Genomic DNA, 24,155 nt, shown 5'->3' on the forward strand with positions numbered 1-24,155 from the left:
AGACAGAGTGTGGGGACAGAAGCAAAGCAAAGCCTCAGGGAGAACTTACTTCATTCTGAACCTCTGCGTCAGAATGGTCCCCTCGGGGGACTCCACCATCACCCGGCTTCCTCTCCAAGGGTCATGTTGTCTAAACCCTGGCTTCAGATGGCTGAATGTGCCACCTGCTGCTGTTTCAAGGGGCCACCAATGACCCTTTCTGTTAGTTGTAGAGATTGTTTTTCTCCCACAATCCTCTGCTCTGGCCACCTTCTTAAATCCTGCTGACCAAGAGGCTAAGTCACTGGGGGTGAAGTTCTCCCAGGTTTTCTGAGTTTGATGATAAATGCTGGAGATTTTTTAACCATAACAATAATGGGAAGGATGACAGAATAAAGGTAGTAGTGATTATAGAACAAAATAGGGCATAAATATGAATAAATAAGTAAATAGCTACTAGATACCATGTCATAAGCTTCCTGTGCATTCTCTGTTTAATCATTCTAATTGGGAAGTTTTAGTATCCATATTTTATCGATAAGGAACTGAGGCACAGAGAGGTTAAAACTTTCAAAAGTTCACACAGCTGGTTAGTAACAGGGCTGTAGTTTCAGCCCAAATTTGACTTCAGAGCCCATGCCTTTAACTATGACACTATTCTACCTCCTAAAAAATAATGTAAACTAACAATGTGCCCATTGATGTTTCATTTGTAATCAAACCCCGGTTTCTAGGGATGGGAAGGTTTGGGGTAGATGGCAGAAGGATGGGGGAGTGATACAGGGGAAGGCCCTGCAATGTGGGGGAGGGGCCAGCCAACTGGTCGCCTCTAATCAAGGGGACTTAATAAAGCAGCAGACGAAGGCCAGATTACCTTAATCAAAACAGAAATGACTTTGGATTTAACATTGCATCTTAGAATTGAATTTTAATTTTCCTGTCTTTTCCAAGTGCAGTTATATATTTTTACTAACTTTATGCCATCTCATGGATTTCTCAAAGAGTTTTATATTGCCTGCAAGTTATTTAAAGCAGATTTTTAAGGGCAAAGAATATTTTTAATGTAATTTCAACTTGGCAGGCCTTGAGGCTTAGTGGAAAGTACTCAGGGACTGGATGGGCCTCAGAAGACGCGGGTTCTTTTCAGGCCTGTGTAGGCCTGCTAAGGTCCTCACTGCATGTTCAAGTAAGATTTTGTCTTTTCACAGGCCTCAGCTCCAGGTCCAGCCCTGTTTGTTGGGTGGAGGGGGCTGAGAGATTTCACTTCTGCACTAACTACTCCAGGTCAGTGCTCAGGGCAACTGGGAAGGACAGAGGCATCAGCGTCCTGTCCTCTGACCTCCACTTGCTTGTCATGGGCAGCTCCAGCAATTTGTCCCCTCAGTCCCTGTTCCCTCCAGAAGATAGGCCTGGGATGACTGAAGACAACTCTGGTCCCAATCCCCAAGCGAGGGAAAACTGACATAGGATCACAGACTGTGAAAGCAGAAGCCAGACACACTGGCCATGGGCCCTTTACATTGACTAAAAATCCCCCAAGATATTGGCATAAAAACAGACACACAGATGAATGGAACAGACTAGAGAGTGAGGAAATAAACCCACAAATATATGTGGTCAATTAATTTACAATCAAGGAGCCAAGACTAGACGATGGGGAAAAGACAGTCAGTCTCTTCAATGACACCCTTATGACACCACTCTTATAGCAGAAAGCAAAGAGGAACTAAAGAACCTCTTGATGAAGGTGAAAGATAAGAGTGAAAAGCTGGCTTAAGACTCAACATTCAGAAAACAAAGATCATGGCATCTGGTCCCATCTCTTCATGGCAAATAGATGGGGAAACAATGGAAACAGTGACAGACTTTACTTTCTTGGGCTTCAAAATCACTGCAGATGGTGACTGCAGCCACGAAATTAAAAGATGCTTGCTCCTTGGATGAAAAGCTATGACAAACCTAAACAGCATATTAAAAAGCAGAGACATTACTTTGCCAACAAAGGTCTGTCTAGTCAAAGCTATGGTTTTTCCAGTAGTCATGTATGGATGTGAGAGTTGGACCATAAAGAAGGCTGAGCACTGAACAACTGATGCTTTTGAATTGTGGTGTTGAAGAAGACTATTGAGAGTCCCTTGGACTGCAAGGAGATCAAACCAGTCCATCCTAAAGGAAATCAGTCCTGAATATTCACTGGAAGGACTGATATTGAAGCTGAAGCCCCAATACTTTGGCCACCTGATGCAAAGAACTAACTCATTGGAAAAGACCCTGATGCTGGGAAAGATTAAGGGCAGGAGGAGAAAGGGACAACAGAGGACAAGATGGTTGGATCGCATCACCTACTCAATGGACATGAGTTTGAGCAAGCTCCGGGAGTTGGTGATGGACAGTGAAGCCTGGCATGCTTCAGTCCATGGGGTCACAAAGAGTCAGACATGACTGAGCAACTGAACAACAACAGCTCTTCAATGAATGGTGCTGTGAAAACTGGGAAGCTGCATGCAAAAGAATAAAATTCCACCACTACCTCACACCACACACAAAAATTAACTCAAGGGAATTAAAGACTTGAATGTTGATGTGAAACCGTGAAACTCCCAGAAGAAAACATAGGCAGTAAGCTCCTTGACGTCAGTCTGGGTGAGGACTTTTTTAATCTGACACCTAAAGCAAATGCAACAAAAGCAAAAATAAGCAAGTGGGACTACATCAAACTATTATAAAAAGCTCTGTACAGCAAAGGAAACCATCATCAGAGTGAAAAGGCAACCTACATAATGAGAGAAAATATTTACAAATCATATATCTGATAAGGGGCTAATATCCAAAATAGATAACTCATTCAGGGACTTCCTTCGTGGTCCAGTGGTTAAGACTCTGAGCTTCCACCACAGAGAGTACGGTTGGATCCCTGGTTGGGGAGTTAAGATCCCGCATGCCCCATGGTATGACCAAAAAATAATAAAAAATTAAAAGTAAATTTTAGAAAAATAACTCATACAAGTCAACAGGAAAAAAAAAAAAAAAAACACCCACACATTATGATTTTAAAATGGGAAGATCTAAATAGAGTTTTTCCCAAAGAAGACATACAGAAGGCCAACATGCACATGAAAACATCATTAATTATTAGGGAAATGTAAATCAAAACCACAATGAGATGCCATCTCACGCTTATCAGAATGACTATTATCAAAATGACAAGAAATCCAAGTGTTTGTGAGGAAATGGAGAAAAGGGAACCGTCACGCACACGGTGAGAATGTGAGGTGGTGCAGCCATTATGGAGAACAGGAAAACAGTGTGGAGGTTCCTCAAAAAATTAAAAATAGAACTACCATATGAGCCAACACTTCCACTTCTGGATATTATCTGAAGAAAATGAAAACACTAACTTGAAAGGTATCTGCATCCCAAAGGTTCACTGCCATATTATTAGAAACAACCGAGATAACGGAAACAACCTGGGTGTCTATTGATGGATGCATGGATAAAGAAACTGCGGTGTGTATGTACAACGGAGTATTATTCAGTCGTAAGAAAGAATGGGACCTTGCCATTTGTGACAACATGGATGGGCCTTGAAGGCATTATGCTAAGTGAAATAAATCAGACACAGAAAGACAAACGCTGTATGATCTTTCTTATATGTGGACTACTAAACAAAAGTGAGCTCACAGATACAAAGAACAGATAGTGATTGCCAGAGGTGGGGGATGGGACGGGGGGAAAATGAATGAAGAGGGTCAACAACATAACCAAAACAGTGATCTAAAAAATAAAAAGGAAAACAAAAGAATCTCCAGAGAGCTTCTTATAAAAACAAAACAGATTCCTGTGGGCTGCCAAGCTGGCCTTTCTGAATCAGATTATCCAGGAGTGGGGCTTTGGACATTTTAACAAACTCCCCAGGGCACTCTTATGGATAGCAGTCAGGTCCAGTCACTCCACTTTCCCTGGGGAAACTTAAGCCCAAAGAGGCCTTGAGCCAGTCATCAGCAGAACCAAAATCAGAATTAGGTCCTCTCACCCACAGTGAGATATCCTTTCCACACCAAGACCAGAAACCAGGACCCAAAGAACTACACAATATTTATTTGTTTTAATTTTCTTTAAGTTACCAATGCCCATAGTTTAAAGAATCAAATATAGATCACTTTACAAGGCTTATATGAAAACACGCAGTTCGTCGCCTATGCACCCCATCTGGCCCTCCTCACAAGAAACCACTTTCACCTCTTTAAGCTGCTTCTTCTGATATTGAAGGAAACCAGAATGTCATCCCAAAATATGCCTCTTTGACATAATTCTGCTCAGTCGCATCCAACTCTTTGTGGCCCCACAGACTGTAGCCCACCAGTCTCCTGTGTCCACAGGAATTTTCCAGATAAGAATACTGGAGCAGGTTGCCACTTCCTTTTCCAGGGGGTCTTCCCAACCCGGGGATTGAACCTGTGTCTCCTGTGTCTCCTGCATTGTCAAGTGGATTCTTTACCACTGAGCCATCTGGGAAACCCTTGACATAACTAAGCTGAAGGCAATTAAGCAGAAAATGCAAGAAAAGTTCTCTCTTCCCTTTCCCTCTTTTCTGCCTTGAGGCAGGATATACATTCTCCTTTTCTGGAGACAGATTCTTGTCAGCCCAGCAGTGCACCAGGGAACCTGCAAATACATCTTATTCCATTAGTTCCCTTCATATATTTACCTCCCTACAGTTTGCCATCCTTGGAAGCCTGAAACTATTTTCCTTTGTCCTATCATTTCTCTACAAATGTATTGTTGTTTGTTGAAAATGCTATATAAAGTGAAAGTCACTTAGTCCTGTCCAACTCTTTGCAACCCCACGGACTATACAGTCCATGGAATTCTCCAGGCCAGAATACTGGTGTGGGTAGCCTTTCCCTTCTCCAGGGGATCTTCCCCAGCCAGAGGTCTAAACTGCTATCTTGAGTTACTTTTCATCGAAGTGTCTTAGGCACGACGCGTGCCACCTGCATTAATACATTTTGGTTTTTCTCTTGTTAATCTGTCTTTTTGTTAAAGAGCCCCTAGGAAGTTCTCAGAGGTAAAGTTTTGCCTCCTCTATAGTTTTTACTCCCTCTCTTGGCATTTTTACAATAAGCATGCACTGCTTTGTTATTCTCATGTAGTCTTCATGATACAGTCAGGATGGATTGCCAGGTCTGGGTCAGGACCAGGATGCACAGACACTGCTAGATGTCCTGGGGGTCACTGGGCACAGGCCACCAGCTCCTCCAGGGCTTGCTCGCGGCGGTTGCCATGGACCAGCAGCACTTCCTTGATGCGGTCCTGCTGGAAGCCCATGTCGCTGAACTGCTCCGAGAGGCGTAGAAATTCCCCTGCCTGAGGAAGAGGAGGCGGAGAGGGCATGGGGCGCTCTGGGAGGCTGGGCCTCTGGCCTGGGCAGTCCCCTCCCAAGTACCCACTCTACATACCCCCAGAAAGCCGTGACCCCACAGGCCAGGTGAGCCTGATCCTGGCCAGCACCTATGGTTTTCCTGTATCTCAATGACATGAGGTGACATGGGCTCAAACCTCACTTCCTGTGCCAAGGAAGGAGGCCCCAGCCTGGCTGCTGGCTCTCTCTGTCTTGCCTTTACTTCCCCTCTCCCACTCCCTCCTGACCCCCTGTGCTGGTGCCCTGCACTGGGGCAGGAAGAGAAGGCTGCATACTGGTGCCCAGAGGATGCACAGCACAGGGTCTCTGTCCAGGGCCCAAACCCTCACACACCACAGCCTCTGCCTGCCTCCTCTGACCCCACTGCTCAAAACTTCCCTGCCTCTCCCTCCACCCCTCAGCATCCCTCCCACCCCACCATCCCTCCCACAGTCTCCAGGAAGTCTGCTCTGCCCGGGCCAAATGCCGATTGCAGACAGGTCACATTCACTGGGCGCTCAGAATGTCCTCTTACTGGGGCCACAACCTCAAGCCTTCTGGGTTTGAGTTCAAGTATCACCTCTGGGTAGAATTCAAGTATCACCATGCTTCCTGCCTGGCTCCTGTCTGGGTGTCCGACAAAGAGGAGCCAGTCAATATTTGCTGTATTGATTCAGCTATAAAGCTCTGCCCAGGTGGTGTTAGTGGTAAGGAACCCGCCTGCCAATGCAAGAGACACGGAAGACATGGGTTCAATCCCTGGGTCGGGAAGATCCCCTGGAGGAGTGCATGGCAACCCACTCCAGTATTCTTGCCTGGAGAATCCCATGGACAGAGGAGCCTGGTGGGCTACAGTCCATGGGGTCGCACAGAGTGAGACACGACTGAAGCGACTTGGCACAAAGTTCTGCCTTCTGTTTCCTCCCCACCCTTCCCCTTGGGTCCTCTTGCCTTCTCCATGTCTCATCTCCCTAGGCTGTCTCCTTCTCCCCAGGGCTCAGCAAGCAGGCTGTCTCCTGAGACCCCCAGGCTGTCTCTGGTGCTGGTTGGCCCCTGCACGCCAGACCCGCATGGGTACCCCACCCCTCCCCTCGCCGAGGGCCCGGGCAGGAGGCTCTGCTGACCTGGCTCTCGGAGAACTGGAACATCTCCATGGCCTCATCCACCAGGCCCTCCTCGTAGCCCTGTCGCAGCAGTCGGTCACAGGCGCTAAGGTAGCTGAGAAACTGGGCAGGAAAGGGGCACAGAGGGAAGGACAGTAAGAGGAATGACCAGGACAGCAGGTGTGGTGGAGGAGGTAACCAAGGCCCTCGTGAGGGCTGAGCTCAGAGCCAGGCTGACTGGGCAACCAGCCATACACATTATGGCCCCAGAGATCCATGAGCCAACAGAAGAGGGTCAGAGGCCTCCCCTGGGGACAGGTGGACAACAAAGCCTCACCAACTATGCAAGCTGGGGGCTGGAATCCAGGAAGAGAGCTGTCGGGGTGGGTCAAGGTGTTCCCAGAACCTAAGTGGGGAACAGACCAGGCCTCAAGCACGGGTGTCTATCCACCATCCACCCAGCCTGCTCACCCTTCCTGGTGAGCACTCACCCGTGTGAGGGTGCCTCCTTTTCCACCCACCCCTGTGCACCCCCATCCCTCCTCCAGACACATAACATCTTTGCGATCCAGGACTCCATGGCCCCCACCCCACAGCAGTGTTGCACCAAGGCTGGAAGGGGAGGGGACAGCCAAGGGCCCACAGGGCTAAGCACCTCTTCCAGCCACTCCCTGCTTATTCACCAGGGGCTGCTTTTGCCCTCCGGATAAAGTTCTGCCTTCCAACCCCATGTTCAAAGACCTGCCTGCTCTGTCAGCAGCCTTGGCTGCTTCCCTCAGCACCCCAGACTCCTGCCTATCTGGCTCCAAGGCCAAGGCCAAGGCCAGCCTCACTCCTCTTCCCGGGTAGGCTCTCCCTACCCCCACTCCCACCTCCATCTCCTCCAGGTGTTCCCACAGCACTCAAGGCTTCCCCTCACATACAGCTCTGTAACTGCCTACTATCTTTCTCAGCTTTCTCATCCACCAAGTTTTTGTCCCACAGGAGGATACCACTGTGTCCCAGCATCCAGCACGGCAGGCAGGCAGAAGGAGCTCAGTAAATGTAAGCTGTGTTTATAAACTAAATTAAGAACTACCTTCCGGGAGCTCATAGCTCCTTGGGGGAGATAAACCAGATACAGGAAAACACGAGTGCTGGGCAAATCAAAGCAGGATTTACAGGAAATTGGTGCCAAATGAAGGCTCCAGACGATTAAAATATGGGCACCAGTGAAGGAGAAGCAAGTTGGATTTCTGCAGACCTTCGGAATGGAGCAAAAAACAGTCCACATAGACTAGTGGCTTTCAAACTGTTCTAGCCTCTGAACTGTCCAAGCACCAGGGGGCTTCAACAGTTAACAGGGGGAGGTTGCAGTTGCTCTGGGAGAACTGGGCACAAGAGATAGAGGGAGCCCAGAGTCCAGGGCCCTCACCCCAGGAACCTTGCTCTGGGCACATTTTGAAAACCAACCAACTCAGCTCTCCTTGCACAGTTGAGGGAACTGAGGTCCAGGCAGGGTTGACCAGGGTCCCAGGACTAGGGCCCTGATCACCTGACTTCTTGGCCAATGCCTTGTCCATGGGTCCCGCCACTAGAGGAGAAACTTTGAGCTGGCTTGCAAGTAGACAGAGTTTCTGAAGGTCTGTTCATCTTCAGCACAAGTTCTCAGCCTCAGTGCCGACTGTAGCTACCTGGGAGCTTTAAAACTACGGTGCCTCAACAATAAATTCAGGAGAGAGTGTAGAGAAGGTAATCCTCCTACATTGTTGGTGGGAATGTAAATCGGTAGAGACACTATGGAGAACAGTATGGCGATTCCTTAAAAAACTAAAAATAGACTACCATATGACCCTGCAATCCCATTCTTGGGCATATATACAGACAAAAATATGGTCTAAAAGGACACATGCCCTTCAGTGTTCATTGCAGCACTGTTTACAATAGCCAAGACATGAAAGCAACCTAAATGTCCATTGACAGAGGAATGGATAAAGAAGATGTGGTACATATATACAGTAGAATATTAATCAGCCATTAAAAAGAATGAAATAATGCCATTTGCAGCACCATGGATGGAACTAGATTGTCATACAGTGAAGTAAGTTAGAGAGAGAAGGAGAAACATCCTATGACATCGCTTATATGTAAAATCTAAAGAAAAGATGATACAAATGAACTTACTCACAAAACAGACTCACAGTCTTAGAGTATGAACTTATGATTACTAGAGGGGCAGAAGCATGGAGGAAGGAATAGTTAGGGAGTTTGGGATGGTCATGTACACACTGATATATTTAAAATGGATAACCAACAAAAACCTACTGTATAGCACATGGAATTCTGCTCAATGTTAGGTGGCAGCCTGGATGGGAGGGAATTAGGTGGGAGAATAGATACATGTATATGTATGACTGAGTCCCTTTGCTATCCACCTGAAACTATCATAACACTGTTAATCAGCTATACTCCAATACAAAATAAAAAGTTAACAAAACAAAACAACAGCAACGAAACACTGGTGTCTCAGTATCACTACCCATACCCTGCTGATGATGGCCACGTCCAGAGGCCCTGATGTGACTGGTGTGGGGGAGCCTGGCACTGGGATTTTTACAGCTTTCCAAGTGATTCTTGTGTGCAGCCAAGGTTAAGGGTCTCTGACTCAGTCCAACCCAGTAGACCCAAGCCAGGCTGCATGTTAGAACGATTTGCAGATCTTTTAAAATGATAGGCCCCTGGGCCCACTCGAAATCTACTGATCCTGCAGAGTAGGTTCCGAGAATCTGCATTTATAAGGATTCTGCTGCTTGGTCAGTAACTAGGCCTAGCTCAGGCCCCAGGGTGGGTGAGGATGTCACTTTCAGACCCCAGGATGGGACCCCCAGCAATCACTGATCATAAACATATTCTCCTCCATTCTGTGAATGGGGAAAATGAGGCTCAGAGAGGGCCATGATGTGTCTAGAGCCTAAGGGTAAGCCTGGGTCTGGCATATGGACCCTCAAAAGTGCCACCCATGCCTGTCCTGCAGGCAGCCAGTGGGCACAATGATCCTGGGGCAGGAAGGAAGGAGTGATGGACAAAGCTTAGGTTTTGTATTTCTTCCTCTCTCCCTGGTTTTTCCAAGTGACCTGTCTCCATTGCCTGATCCCCAACCTCCCGGACCATCTGCTGTTCATCTCTGACCAAAGATGATTTATTGTAGTATTTGTCTTTCATGGGGAAAAGGGCTGTGAACCCAAAAGAGATGTTCAGTTAATGGTGGAACTTCACAGAACAGAGAGGAACATTAACGTGGTCGGGGAGATGAAGATAAAGTCATCCAGTGGCCCTCAGGCCCACCCCATAGAGCCTGGCCCCTGAATGCTCACTGGGAGAAAGCCCACCAGGCAGGTGGTCAGTCTGTGTCTGGAAACACAGTGTTCCTGATGCAGTGAGATTCTTCCAGCCTACCCAAAGGGAGGCCAATGCCCTGTGCTGCCCCCAGCTAATCTTCAGATCCCCACAGTGATGACCTGAGACCTCAGCCTTGTCACAGGGTCTGGAGGGGTTGGGCAGGCATGTCAGAGTCCCCACCATGGGCTTGGCCCCTCACGGTGCTTCTGGACTGCTTCTTGGCCAAGGTCCTGGCTTTTCAGCAGCAGCTGAAGGTGGAGGCAACTTTAAATCTACTCTTAAATCTCAGATCAACCTAAGGTGCTTCCCTGGAAGATTTTCACACAGAAAATGAGAGAAAAGCACAGTGTAACAAAATTCAGAACCACACCAGCCTGGCGTCTACCCTGGTGCCACCACTGACTAATTATGTGAACCTCCCTGACCTCAGTTTCCTCATCTGCAAAGTGGGAACAGTAAAAGCAACTTTGCAGAAATTAGAAGACCTAAATGAATACTCTCAGATTGAGGGACTGGCACAAAGGTGCTCAGTAAATATTAGTAGCACCTCTGCCATATCCTCCACCATGTTAGCCACCATATGTGGGGGTCACCATATCGAAAGCTTTCCTCTAGGACAAGGCTTAGACTGATGAACCGAGTAGGCGGGAGCAGGAGTGGGTGGGAAAGAGGACCCAGTGCCTTCCCATCTCCTCAACCTGCAGCAGCACATCCTGATCTGGCTCCTGTTTGAGCCACTCTCCCTGTGTCACTCCCTCACCCAGGAGCAGACAGCTCCAGACCTTAGGGACTCAACATATGGCCACCATCAGTGACTAGGGAGAGGGTCTCCAAGTCCTCTGATGGTGGTGTGGCAGGGACAGGAGAAAGAAATACGTGCCATTCAATACCTGTGGCTCAGCTTTCCAACCTCAAATAACCCTGGTGCGTAGAAAACAACGCAAAAAGGGATGCAGCATTCAGGTGGGGGAAGGGATTCAGATGATGATATTCAATGCCCACCTCCTGCCCTTGCTCACAGTCCTTTCACGCTTCCCTTCTGCTGTGGGGTCTTTGAGAAAACTCTCAGGCCAGCCTTCAAGGCACCCTTAATCTTCCCTCTATTCCCCTTCCTGTCCTATCTCCCACCAGCCCACGTCATATATTCAGTGAGACTGTTGGATCAGGGCCTCCGAAGTCCTTCCTGCCTCTACCTCTCAGCTGATATTGTTCCTCCTGCCTGGAAGATCATCCTTCTCCTTTCTTCAAATTCAGGTCTTATCCATTCTTAAAGTCCAACTCAAGGCTTTATACCTTCATGAAACCTTTCTCAATTACTGAAACCTCCCCATGGTAGATTAAGAACGATCATATACTCTTAGCAGCTTTTCCCATCAAGAAGTAGAGTCTATTTTTCTACCCTTTTAATCTGATCTGGTCTATGACATGCTTTGGCCAACAGTATAATGCAGAAATGACTATAATTTCAACCTCAAGAGACTTTGCATCTTCCACTCCTGTACTCTTGGGAACATGTGGGCTAGCTTGCTGGAGATATGTGGTCCAGTTGACAAGTTTCACCAACCACTGGATTGTGATCAAGGTCATCCTAGACTATTTAGCTCTAGCTGGGTCACCAAACTATAGCCACACGAGAAATCCTAGGTGAGACCAGCAAAGGAACTTCCTTGCTGACTCCACCCACACTGCCAACCCAGAGACTCATGAACGAACACATGGTTGTAGTATTAAGCCACTAAGTGCTGGGGTGACTGTCACACAGCAACAGATAACAGAAACACCCCTGAATCATTCCTGTTCCTTCTGCTCCCAGGCATCTTCTCACTAGCACCTCTCTTTTGGCAATTCAGGGGTTCTCACTCTCCTGCAGGTGTTCTCATATTCTTAGCTTGTACGGGGGGGGGGGTCAAGACTTGCTCCCAAATATTAGAGCAGCTTGGGGTGCTACCTACCCTTGTTATTACTGGTATCCGCTCTTCTTCCAATAAGAGTGGAGTCCTTAAAAATGGAACCTGGTGTGGTAGACTCTGAGATACCCCTTCTAGATACACCTTTCTTGAAGGTCTTATTGTAGATGGTGGTAGAGGTGGTAGAAATCATCAGCTATCTGTCCCTTCAGGGGCTGCCTTAGCTGCAGAGGTCACTTCTCTCGAGTCACCCACTTTCTACATCTAGTGACTCATTAAGGCAGAGGTATGAAGGCCTGACCATCTCGTCCCCAATTAGGACAACTCCAAAGGGCCATATATGCTTCAGAGCCATGGGGTTGGCTGTCACTGGATCTATAAAGCTCAACCTCTCCCTCTACCTATCCCTGCTTCTGTCCTTTCCCTTCCCAGAAGTTGTTCCCAAGGGTCTTCTTAATAAATCTCCATATGCCAAACCCCACTGGAGTCTGCTTCCTGGGAACCCAACCCACAACACTGGTTTCCTCGTAGCTCCTAGCTGCATCTAAACACCAAGGAAGCATCCAGCAAATACATATGACCAGATTGATGGATGGGTAGATGGAAAGAGAGATGGATATGGGTATGGATTAACTGCTGAGGGAAGTGGTCAGAGCTGTGCCATCCAATATTGTAGCTGTATGTGGCTATTTAACTTTTAATTTCATTTAAACATGATTAATAACAATTCTCAGTCATACTAGCCACATTCAAGTAACCACATATAGCTAGTGGTTACTATATTGGACAAAACAGGAATAAAACATCTCTCCTGTTGCAGAAAGTGCTATTGGGCAGCTCTGGGAAGTTTTGTGACTGCCCAAAGCTTCAGTCCTACTTTAGGGGCAGAGACTTGGACAGGAATAGAATATTGAGACTCATCAAGTAGGCATGGGGAGTCTTGCTAAACTCCCATGGAGATGGCAGCCTTAGGATCTAGAAACTTGATCACAACCCCCAATAATTAATTCAAAGCTGAAATTCTGCCTCCAAAGAAAAACACAAAATAACTTCAAGTTGAAGATAAAAACAATGTGGTCACTGACCCGACTCCAGTTCCACAGCCCCCCAGCTCTGGGTCCCCCACTCACCTGGCTCAGGCTCTGCCGCCCTGTCTTCTGCAGAGCCACGATGGCCCTGTGCAGGGGGTACCCCAGGGCAACCACTGGCCCGATGAGGTCTTGCTCCTCCTGGCTCAGGGCAGACAGCAAGTCAGCAGAATCAGGGTGTGATCTGTGGGCAGCACAAGGCTGGGGCACCTGTCCAGGAGGTGGCAGGCAGGTGTACGGGCTGAGGGACTGAAACACAGACAAGCTGGAAGTGTCAGTTACCACTGGAGGTGACACCTGTCTGGGCAAGACATTTTTAAAGGTGCCTTCGCTACAGAGACTAGGGGCTAATATTGTGAGGATCTTGGAGTCCTGCAGACCTGGGTTCAAATTCCAGCTTTCTACTGTCTACTCAGTTTGTTGTTTAGTTGCTGAGTCATGTCCAACTCTTTGTGACCCCATAGACTGAAGCCCACCAGGCTCCTCTGTCCATGAGATTTCACAGGCAAGAATACTGGAGCGGGTTGCCATTTACTTCTCTAAGGGATCTTCCCAACCCAGGGATCGAACCTGAGTCTCCTGCATTGCAGGTGGATTCTTAACCACTAAGCCACCACGGACGCCAGTTTATTCATGTGTAAAATGGATGTAATCATACCAGATACCTCACAGGGTTGCTACAAGGCTTAAATAAGACAAGGTGAGAAAAGTGACTAGCAAAGGGTTTGGCATAAAGAAACTTCCAGTAGATGATAATATTTATTGCTTAGAACAAGCCTGCAAGAGAAATACAATAGGCTCATTCTATTTTATAGCTACTGAAGTCAAGGTTCAGAGAAGCTGGTAAATGACCTGGCAAACAACACACTTTTGGGATCTGTACCTTACTCAGAATCAACGCAGGGTTCTCAACCCCATACCTTAGGGAGCGGGGTAGCAGGACTGAGCTTCCTAGCCAGAACTTCCTTCTTGAGTCTGGTTGGACTGGGGCTTGGCTAGGCAAGGAGCAGGATAGGAACTGTGTAAGGCTGTGGTGCTGGGGAAACCCACAGAGACCCTGGACACTATAGTGGCTTGACGGCATTTCAATAGGTTTGGCTAGCATCATCCCTAGCCCATTCCCCATGAAGAAGCATCCAACTGCTAACCCTGTCCCCTCCTCCAGCAGGAAAGCCTACGTGCTTCCCTGGCTCCAGGAGCAGAGTGCATGTGACATGTGAATTCCCTACATGTCCTCATCTTCTCAGCGGTTTCCCTGCCATGACCTCACCTTAGCATCTACTCTTTACTCCTAGAATGAAAACCATGTAAGTGTTAGGATTTGAGTCTACCCTTGTGACCTTGAAAAAGATTCTTAGGTGCTCTCTGCCCCAGCTTCCTCCTCTACAGAATACCTGTCCCATCTGCCCCCATCTCTCCCCCACCCCACTACAGAGATGTTGCTAGAGTTAAATTTAATTGGGATCAGGGAAGAGCCCTCCTAGCATCAGCATCTAGCCGGTGATGCGGGTGTGGCCTGTACTGTTTAAATAACCTCTTCTCTGTTTGCTCTACATAACTGTGTTATGTAGAGGGTTGCTTTACAGGTAGAGAAGGGATGCCTCAGAGCAGTTCAGTGACTTGCCTAAGCTCACACAGCATTGAGTGGGAAAAGCCAGACTTTGAGTCTGTCTTTTGGACTTAATTTCACCTTGGCCTTATTCTGTTGCATCTCCTGGCCTGACTGTGGAGTTGCTTCCGAAAGCTGTGCCTAAATGTCACCTCCTGCTACTAATCTAGCCTAACGTATCTGTTCCAGACCTAGATTTTATGGAGTCTGACACTTATACAATGTAGACTACTTAAAGGAAAAAGACACAGGAGCATAAACATATCCATAAAACAGTGCACAAATCCTTGGAAGGGCTTCCAGGTGGCTCAGTGGTGAAGAATGCTCCTGCCAATTCATGAGCCACAGGAGACTCAGGTTTGATCCTTGGATCAGGAAGATCCCGTGAAGGAGGAAATGGCAACCCACTCCAATATTCCTGTCAGGATTAGACCCATGGACAGAGGAGACTAGCAGGCTACAGTCCGTGCACGCACACATGCTAAGTGGTGTCCAACTCTTTGTGATCCTATGAACTGTAGCCCGCCAGGCTCCTCTGTCCATGGGATTCTCCAGGCAAGAATACTGGAGTGGGTTGCTATGCCCTTCTCCAGGGGATCTTCCCAAACCAGGGATAGAACCCATGTCCCTTACATCTCAGGCATGTTCTTTACCACTAGTGCCACCTGGGAGGCCCCAGGCTACAGTCCAGGGGGGCCCCAAAGAAGGACACGACTGAGCAACTGAGCACACATGCTCAAAGCCTTGGGAGGATCTAAGCCTGAAGCTTAAGCTTTACTGGTTTCACCGTACGTTCACATCTGCTCCCAGTTCTGGGTGCACGTCCTTTTTCCTGAAGCCGTCCCAGCCTGCAGCAGCCTTCGCCTCCTCCTCAGTACCTGATCCCTCCCACTCTGCAGTGCTGCCGTGTCTCACACTTCCTCGCCAATCTCCTCGTCGCATGCTTTTGACTTTGTCTCTTCCAATCCAGTCTCTTGCAAGAAGTAACCGCGCTGTGAAGATTCCTTGATTGAGCCTCCAGCTCACCCAATCCTTGAACAGTGGGAAGCCCTAGATCTGAGCCACGTTCATTGATTCAAGGGATATTCACTGAGCTCCCCCTATGGGCCAAGTGTGCTCTGGAAACAAATGCAATCCAATCACTGCCCTAAGAGAAGTCATATTCCATTGGAAGAGACAAATACTGGTTAATTACAATTATCGTAACAGATGCCCTAATAGAAACAAAGGAGACACAGCGAGAAACAGGGAAGGGGACCTCGGAGCAGGGAATACTCTAGGCATAGGGCTGCAGGAAGGACAGCGTGGTACAGGGCCAGGTGAGAGCTGGTAGGGAGAGGTGCCCAACCAGGCAGGGGACCCAGATATGGGGGCCTCGCTGCTGAGTTGTGGCCTTGGCCAAGGGGGCAGGTTCCTTACCGCAACTGTGGGCTTGTGGTTCCGCAGCGGGGGCATGGCGCCGGCTGTGGAGGGCCGCGGGGGCAGCGTAGGGGTGCTGGGGAGCGACGGCTTGGGGCCCAAGGGCGGCGTGCGGGCGCTGGGGAGCGAGGCCTCGGAGACAGGGGGCGGCGGGGACTGCGTGGGAGCACTCGAGGGTGGAGGCGCAGGGCCCAGGGGCGGCGCGGGGCCAGGGCAGAGGCTCAGAGCTCGGTGGCGGAGGCGGTGCAAGAGGCTGCGGGGTTGGGAGGCGAGCCTGCCCTCGGAGAGCCGCCGCCTGGCCCCAGCCAGCTCCGACCTCACGCCGCGCAGCACGTCCAGCGAGCACCGGTGTTGGCCCAGGCGGGGGCTCGTCGCGGAGCTGGGCTGGGGGCTGCAGGGCTCCGGCTCTTCCTCCACAGCAGAGGAGGCTGCCTCCTCCTCCTGGTCCTCCTCCTCCTCCTCCTTCTCCTCCTCAGGCTGCTCCTGGTATGCGGCCTCCGGATCTTCAGCTGCGGCAGGCACGGGTTCCAGCCCTTGCTCGGGGCTGGCCAGCAAGAGCCAGGCGGGAGGGGCGGAAGCTGCCCCCGGAGCATCGCAATGGACTGGGCAGGGTTCCCGGATGACAGCCTCCACCCAGAAGAGTGTCCTTCTCTCCAGGCTGAAGTCGTGCTGCAGAGACAAGGCCAGGGGAGGCTCCGCCAGGCAAACCGGGGTCTGGGGGCACACCCCTACCTCCTGGCCCCCAGGGAACCTGTTCAGTCATAGACTCTCCAGGCCTAGACAGCTTCTGATTCTAAGCCCCAGGCATTCATCGCAGGCCACCCTCACCATCGGTTTTAGCTAGCATTGGAGTGGATGGCTGTCAAAAACAATTTAATAGCAAACTCTGCAGACAGGACAACGTGAGGAATAGGTTAGTAGAATGAAAGTCTAAGTCCCTTTGCCATTTTGCATATAATTGAACAACAGTGGCCTAAACAGTTTCTCCAGGGGACTTCTCTGGTGGTCCAGTGGTTGAGAATCTGCCTTCCAATGCAGAGGATGAGGGTTGGATCCCTGGTGGGAGAAGTAGGATCCCACATGCCAGTGGGGGCAACTCAGCCTCTTCACCACAACTAGGGAAGCCAGGGCACCCAGAGCTACTGAGCCCACAGGCTGCAGAGCCTGCACCACTAGAGAGCCCATGCATGCAGCAAATAGAGAGCCTACACACGACCCAACAAAGACCCAGTGCAGCCAAAAAAAATTTTTTTTAATTTCAACAAAACTTCGTTCACCAAGAAGCTTTCACTTGAGCTCAGCACCATTTGCCACTGAGCAGCTGGCCTTGGAGGCCGGCCCAGACACACAAACCTCTGCATGGAGTAGTACTTGCCCCTATCCCATTCGCTGCCTTCCAGCTTACTTGGGGGCCCAGGAAATGTAAAAGTCGTTCGGTGTTTTTTTTTCCCTGAACTCTACTTAGTTGGTCCTAATGTTATTCCCATTACCAGATTATCAAAAGGAGGCCCAGGAAATTTAGTTTGCTCGAGGTCAGATCAGTGGTGAGTAGATGAACTGGGATTGCTGTCCATCTGACTAAGCAAGCCACCTAAAAAATAAATGTGGAGCCCACATAAATAATGTAAATTGAGGGTTTATGTGAAGCAAAAATAAAATATTCCCGTTAACTACTATTAAGAACTGGAAATATAAAACTCCATTAAAAAATATAAATATTCTTAAAAGGCAACTTCAGTGCTCTGTGATGGCCAGGTAAGCCTGGGGGAGTCGGGGGCGGGCGGTGTGGGAGGCAGAAAGGCAGACAGGAACTGCCTCTCCCCTCACCCAACTCCTGACATGACCCTAAGTTGGGGAGAGGAACAGAATTTAGCTGTTCTAAGTGTGGTTCCCCGACTGAGGTCAGGGAGTGTATCTTATTTCTCTCTGTTTTTGGGGCCCAGGGCAGTTCTGGCTCTGAGGGGATACTTGTAAGAGTGTGCAGAATAAATGATTATACAAAGAGACTGGAGCAAAATGAATGGGTTGGGAAGGACAGAGGAGGTGAAAAGACCACTTCAGAGCTGAGGAGACCATCATGGAGGGAAAGAGACTAAGAGATAATCAAACAGACAGTGGAACTTAGGGGATAAAAGGATTCAAAGACCCAATAAAAATACCAGCACTTGTGATTTGTGGAATCTAAGCAAGATGATGCTAACATTCATATGAAAAATAAACAAATAATAGCCAAGGGCTTCCATGGTGACTCAGTGGTAAAGAATCCACCTGCCAGTGCAGGAGACACGGGTTCGATTCCTGGTCCAGGAAGATCCCACATGCCACGGAGCAACTAAGCCTGTGCACCACAACTACTGAGCCCACAGGCCGCAACTCCTGAAGCCTGCACACCCTAGACCCCGTGCTCTGCAACAAGAGAAGACACTGCAATGAGAAGCCTGCCACCGCAACTAGAGAAAAACCAGTACAGCAACGAAGACCCTGTACAGCCCCCCCACACACACACCAAAAAAAAGAATAGCCTAAAAACCTCTAGGGACAAAAAGAGAAATAAAGGGGACTGGCCCTACCAGCTGCTAATATATATTATAAAACCTCAATAATTAAAGCTAAGGTACTGCACAGATAGCCTAAAGGTAAAGAACAGAAGGTCCAGAAATGGATGTTATCTATGGGACTTTAGTAGATAATAAGATGGCATCTCAAGCCATGGGAAAAAAGAGGGGCTGGTCAATAAATGATGTTAGCGGAAAGCAAATAAAGTTGGATCCATTCTCACATCATACACAAGGGGAAATTCCAAAAAGATCAAAGATTCAGTTGTTTGAAATGAAACTATAAAAGTACTAGCAGAAAAGAGGAGAGAAATCCTTTATAATCTCAAGTAGGGAAAACATTTCTCACTCTGAATTGAAATTGAGAAGCCGTGAAAGTACACACATGCACATGTGAAAATCTGCATGGCAAATACACCCCATAAGCAAGGTCAAAGGCAAATAACAAACTAGCGGGAAAACAGCACTGATAACACAGACATAGGAGTGCCTAGAAATAGATAAGAAAAGACCACAAGCCCAACAGGGAAATGAACAAAAGATATGAACAGTCCACAGAAAAGGAACTACAAATGGCTCTTACACACATGAAAAGCTGCTCAATCTCACTCACAATAAAAGAAAGGAAAATAAAACTATACTGAGATACCATTTGCCTATCCCTCAGCAAAGATGCAACATCTGATGACTTCTTTGTTGAGGACTGCAGCTGAGGTATAAGCCCATTGTAGAGTGCTGTGCATGCTAAAATCACTTCAGTTGTGTCCAACTCTTTCTGACCCTCTGGGCCACAGCCCAGCAGGCTCCTCTGTCGATGGGATTCTCCAGGAAAGAATACTGGAGTAGGTGGCGTGCAAGATCTCCAAGGGATCTTCCCGACCCAGGGATCGTACCTGCATCTCTTATGTCTTCTGCATTGGCAGGTGGGTTCTTAACCACTAGCAGTGCCACCTGGGAAGCCCTTGTAGGGTGCTGGTTGGATGTAAAACAAAATAACCCTTATGGAAGGCAATTTAGCAATGTGATTTAATTCAAAAGGACATCTGCATATAGTCTTTCCCTGCGGCATTGCTTGTAATGACAAAAGACTGGGAAGAACCTAAGTGTCCATCAAGAGGGGATTCATTCAGTAAAGTACAATATATCCATATAATACAATACCATGCAGTGAAAAACAAACTGAAGAAGCATTCTGTGTATTGATATGGAAAGTCTTCAAATATGTTGTGAAAAAAATCAAGAAGAATAATGTATAGAAAATGCTACCTTTTTGGTGTGAAAAAGGAGGAAATAGCTGTATTTGCTTATATATACACACATAAGAATCTCCAGAATACATTTTAAAATACAAGTAACAGAAGTTACCAGGGCATGTGGGGACAGTACAGATAAGGAAGTGTCAGCGGAAGGCTTTTTACTCTCTTAGGACAGGTAAACTGCCTGGGAGTCAAACTGACCTCCAACCTTGTTTTTTAAATAAACTGTTTTGGAACACAGCTGTACTCACTCACTTCTTTCTGTAATGTCTATGGCCTTTTCTCCCTACAATAGTAGTAGTGTTGAGTGATTGCTAGTTTTTACTATCTGGCCCTTTACAGAAAATGTTTGTTGACCCTTGCTCTATACATATATACATATATATATGTGTATATGTGTATATATATATATATATATATATATATATATATATATATATATATATATTCTTTCTAAAAAATTTAACTGACAAAAGGGAAATTAACTCTAATTAAAGGAAAACTATGATGAAACAACAAAACACAGACTTGCCGAGTCTCCTCAGGAAAGCAGTAGGTGCAGGAGGTAGACATGGGCTTTAGGGATTGACACACTCATGTTGGAATCCTGGCTGTGCCACTCACAGCCATACGGCCCTGTTGGTCACATGGGTGGGAACTTTGGTTTCCTGTGCCATGGGGAAGGAACACCCACCTGCTACAAGGGTCATAAGAATGAGAGAGAAGAGTGAACGTATGAAGAGCACGTAGCCTGGCCCTGGTACATAGCAGGTGCTCGATGAATGGAAGGTATTTTTTTTTCTTTCTTTTTTAGGCAGCTACAGATTCATCTGGTAATCTAACCACTATCTATAACATTGTTGCTATGGGAAAATGTGTTTCAAGTTCCAAACACTGGGAGTATAGCCCAGTAAACTTGGAAGACTGACCAAGAGACGCTATAAATCATACGTGGAGTCCCATGCTCCTCTATTTGATAGCTGGCCACAGCAGTAAAAGAAATGAAGGGAAATAGACTCAAGGGAGATGAGTGGGTGTGGAGTGCCCACTCTGAGAACAGGAGGCAGGGCCAGGGCCAACACGTGGGCTGGGACACAAGACATAGACTTGGCAGAAGGGTATCTATTTCTGCTTCTAGGAGAAGTAACTTTCAGAATAGCCTCCTCCTGGCTTAGCAGAGAGGGAATAGTTATGTTAGTTTGTCTACCTCCACTGGAGCTTAGTAAAGCAATTTCCTTTTCCCAGATATACAGGCCCTACTGCCAGAGTAAGGGCCCATAGCACTGGTTCTCTGGGGAAAGCAAGCGCTCCTGCCGCACCAAGTGGGGGCCCCTGAACACTGTACTCAGGACTTTATGAAGCTTATTCCACTTCTGGGTCCTGAGGAACTTAAGTGCAACTCCAGGGGCTGCAGATGAAGTCTCCAGCTCCTATGCCTCCAACCTATTCAAGCCTCTCTACCTGACCCTCTCCAAACCTCTCCTTCCTGGACTGGTTTCTCTGCACCTAACTTCCCATAACCCTGTATTTTTTTGCCCTCAAACATTATGTGTCTGATGTCTCTCACTTTCCAGTCCTTCTCTTAGCTATCATGAAATGATCTGGAATCAAGATCTGGGTTTTATTTTTTATATAATTTTTTAAATTAATATATTTATTTATTTTTGGCTGTGCTGGGTCTTCGTTGCTATGAGCAGGGTTTCTCTAGTTGCAGCAAGTGGGGCTACTCTCTATTTGTGGTGGCTCATTGTGGTGGCTTCTCTTGTTGCAGAGCACAGGCTCTCAGGTGCACAGTAGTTGCTGCACATGGGCTCAGTAATTGTGGATCACAGGCTTAGTTGCCCCATAGCATATGGGCTCTTCCTGGACCAAGGATCCAACCAGTTTCCCTTGGCAAGGCAGATTCTCAACCACTGGACCACAGGGAAGCCCAGGGCCTGGGTATTAGTCCCACCATTGCCACTATTTTTGGACAGATCTTTTCCCTTCTCTGAGCCTCAGGTTCCTCATGTGCAAAGTGAGTGTAAGCTGAATTAGATCCTCAAATTTTCCTACTAAGTAGCCCGCAGACAGTGCTGAATGAGCACACAAGATCCCGAGGACTCAGTCCCAAGAGATCCACTACCAGCTTCACAGCTGTTTGCAATCCTTCTCTTTCATTTTTTAAAATTCATGCAAATTTTGCCTTCTACCTCATTACATATCTGTGTTATAATACAAATGCAATAGGTTTCCTCCTAAATCTTCAAATAAATTTGACTCACTTAGAAGTTAAATAATCATGTTTATCCTGAGGGTATGTGATGCCACCATATACACTGAGGGCATACCTCAGTGTGAGCCATGGAGCAAGGGGTGCTTCAAAGGTGCCCCATGGATAGATGTACGTTGTGTCTGTGGAACAGTAATCCATTCTGATGTGTCCTGTGTAACTGTCTGCACTGTAATCTCAAGATAGCATCTTAGCCCAGTGGAGTGATTCTAACAGTGGAACTTTAGACTTGGCAGTAGTCTGATGGAGAAGAGAGGAATTGGAATTGGAGTATCCTTGCTAGGACTCTCAGTAACTCCACACAGGCAACCTTCTGGTTATTCTAAACTTAAGATGCTCTAAATAGCCCCATGACCAAGTCTCTAGACTTCATGGAATATCTTTTCCTCTTGGGTTATTTTCACACTTCCTAGAATATATCAGAACAGGAGTGGCTGCCATTTAAAATCAAGGAACAAGGGGCCTCATGAGGCTCAGCATCAGACCCACAGACCCAGGGATGAGAAGACAGATAGAGAGAGGCACTTACCATAGAACCCAGCAGAAGTTCCCTGCAGTCTGGAACACTGAGATCTGGCCCAGGGAGGGGCTCTGTATCTATCACAAAGCCCTTGGGCACCTTGAAGGGGACATCATCCAGGGCATTCATTCTGTCAGAGGAGTGTGGAGATGGCTGAGCAGGGCTGGAAAGAGCAAGTCCCTGAGGACCAGGCTCAGGCCTCAGAAGGCTCACTGCTCTCCTGTGTGATGACTTGGCCGAGCCCCACACAGCCAGGAAGGGAAAGGTGAAGTGACTTGTGCTGCATAAAGGAGGAAAAATGAATAAAACCAAGAGCCTTCAAACTGAGAGCAATTGATTTTTTCGTGTTTAAGTCTTGCTCTCTAGACCACTGTTTCCCAAAACAGTCTACAACACTAGTTCTAAAGGATTTCATCAAGAGTATTCACCCCAATGGTGAAGAAAGAGCTATCAAATTACACAAACTCTTCCGAAAAAGAAGGAAAAAAAAGGAATATGTCCTAACTTGTTTTGATTTCAGCATCACCTTAAAACCAAACCTGACAAGAAAATGAGATGCAGATATTTCATGAACATAAATGCAAAAATCTTACCAAAAATAATTATGGATAGAAAAAATACAACACTTCCAGGTTGAGTTTAATTCCAGGAATGAGAGACAGGTCTAACATCCTAAAATTAATCAGTGGGAATAAAGATAAATGTCAATAGAATAAAAATAAAAAAGTGTATAATTATGATGCAGAAAAAGCACTTGCTAAAATCAATATCCATTCATGACTTTAAGAAACAATAAACAAACTCTACTTGGCAACTTAAGAATAGAAGGGAATTTCATTAACCTAACAAAGAATGTCTCTAAAACATCTAAAACAAACATCCCACTTAATGGTGAAATATTAAAAGATTTCCCTAATATTGGAAATGAAACAAAGATGTCCCCCTCATCTCTTCTGTTCAACACTGCCCTGGAGGTACTAGCCTGTGCAAAAAGGGGGAAAAAAAAAAGTATAAGGATTGGAAAAAAGAAAACTACCATTATTTCTTTATGACATATTTATATGTAGAAAATCCAAAGGAAGAATATGTTATGTTGTAAAGCAATTAATACAGTGTGATATTGAGAGTTTACAAAAAGACCAACAGAATAGAAAAGATAGTCTAGAAGCAGAGCCACACATATACAGACCCTTGATTTATGACAAAATTGGCCCTTCAGAGCAGGAGGAAAATGAAAGTCTTTTTAACAAATGGCTCTGGATCAATTGGATATTCTCCAAAAAAAAATCTTGACCTCTACCTCATAACATAAACAAAAATCAATTTCAGGTAGGCTGTAAACCTAAATGTGAAAGGTTAAGAAAAAAACTTGAAGATAAAATAGGAGAATATATTTATGACCTTACAAAAGGCAAACATTTCGTAAAATGTTACAAAAAAGACTAACCATAAAGGAAATACTGATAAATTGGGTTACGTTAAAGTTAAGAACTTCCACTCATCACAACATTCCGTTAAGAGAGTGAAAAAGCAAATCACATAGAGGAAGAAGATATTTGTAGTACACGTATCTGACAAAGGAGTCATATCCAAAATAAAAACATTTCTACAAATCAATAAGAATAAGATCCCAAAGTAGGCAAGATTTTTAACAGGTACTTCACAAAA

At 46.8% G+C, this 24,155-nt stretch overlaps 1 protein-coding gene across 2 annotated transcripts; it reads right to left on the bottom strand.

Moving 5' to 3' along the window:
* Nucleotides 1-4,070: 4,070 nt before the first annotated feature.
* UBAP1L (ubiquitin associated protein 1 like) lies at nucleotides 4,071-22,761 on the bottom strand. Of its 2 annotated transcripts, XM_081513756.1 has the most exons (6): nucleotides 22,497-22,616; nucleotides 16,089-16,553; nucleotides 15,885-16,016; nucleotides 12,899-13,105; nucleotides 6,505-6,606; nucleotides 4,071-5,346 (listed from the first exon to the last, which is right to left on the bottom strand). In XM_081513756.1, the coding sequence occupies exons 1-6, from the start codon at nucleotides 22,614-22,616 to the stop codon at nucleotides 5,212-5,214; spliced, it is 1,161 nt and encodes a 386-aa protein (XP_081369882.1). In that variant the 3' UTR covers nucleotides 4,071-5,211. The 2 variants fall into 2 exon arrangements, with proteins under 2 accessions (XP_081369882.1, XP_081369881.1); XM_081513755.1 differs by having other exon boundaries at nucleotides 15,885-16,553; nucleotides 22,497-22,761.
* Nucleotides 22,762-24,155: the final 1,394 nt, after the last annotated feature.

This window comes from Giraffa tippelskirchi, chromosome 7 (genome assembly GCF_054371585.1).
Source record: "Giraffa tippelskirchi isolate mGirTip1 chromosome 7, T2T-mGirTip1v1.2.pri, whole genome shotgun sequence".
NCBI lineage: Eukaryota > Metazoa > Chordata > Mammalia > Artiodactyla > Giraffidae > Giraffa > Giraffa tippelskirchi.

What these genes read in the sequence shown, in the direction of transcription:
- UBAP1L (XM_081513755.1), bottom strand. Translation starts at nt 22,616, where the DNA reads ATGAATGCCCTGGATGATGTCCCCTTCAAGGTGCCCAAGGGCTTTGTG. An exon ending in AACTTCTGCTGGGTTCTATG is followed by an intron (nt 16,554 to 22,496) that starts GTAAGTGCCTCT and finishes TTGTCTCTGCAG; the next exon opens with CACGACTTCAGCCTGGAGAG. An exon ending in GGCGGCAGAGCCTGAGCCAG is followed by an intron (nt 6,607 to 12,898) that starts GTGAGTGGGGGA and finishes TTTCCTGCCCAG; the next exon opens with TTTCTCAGCTACCTTAGCGC.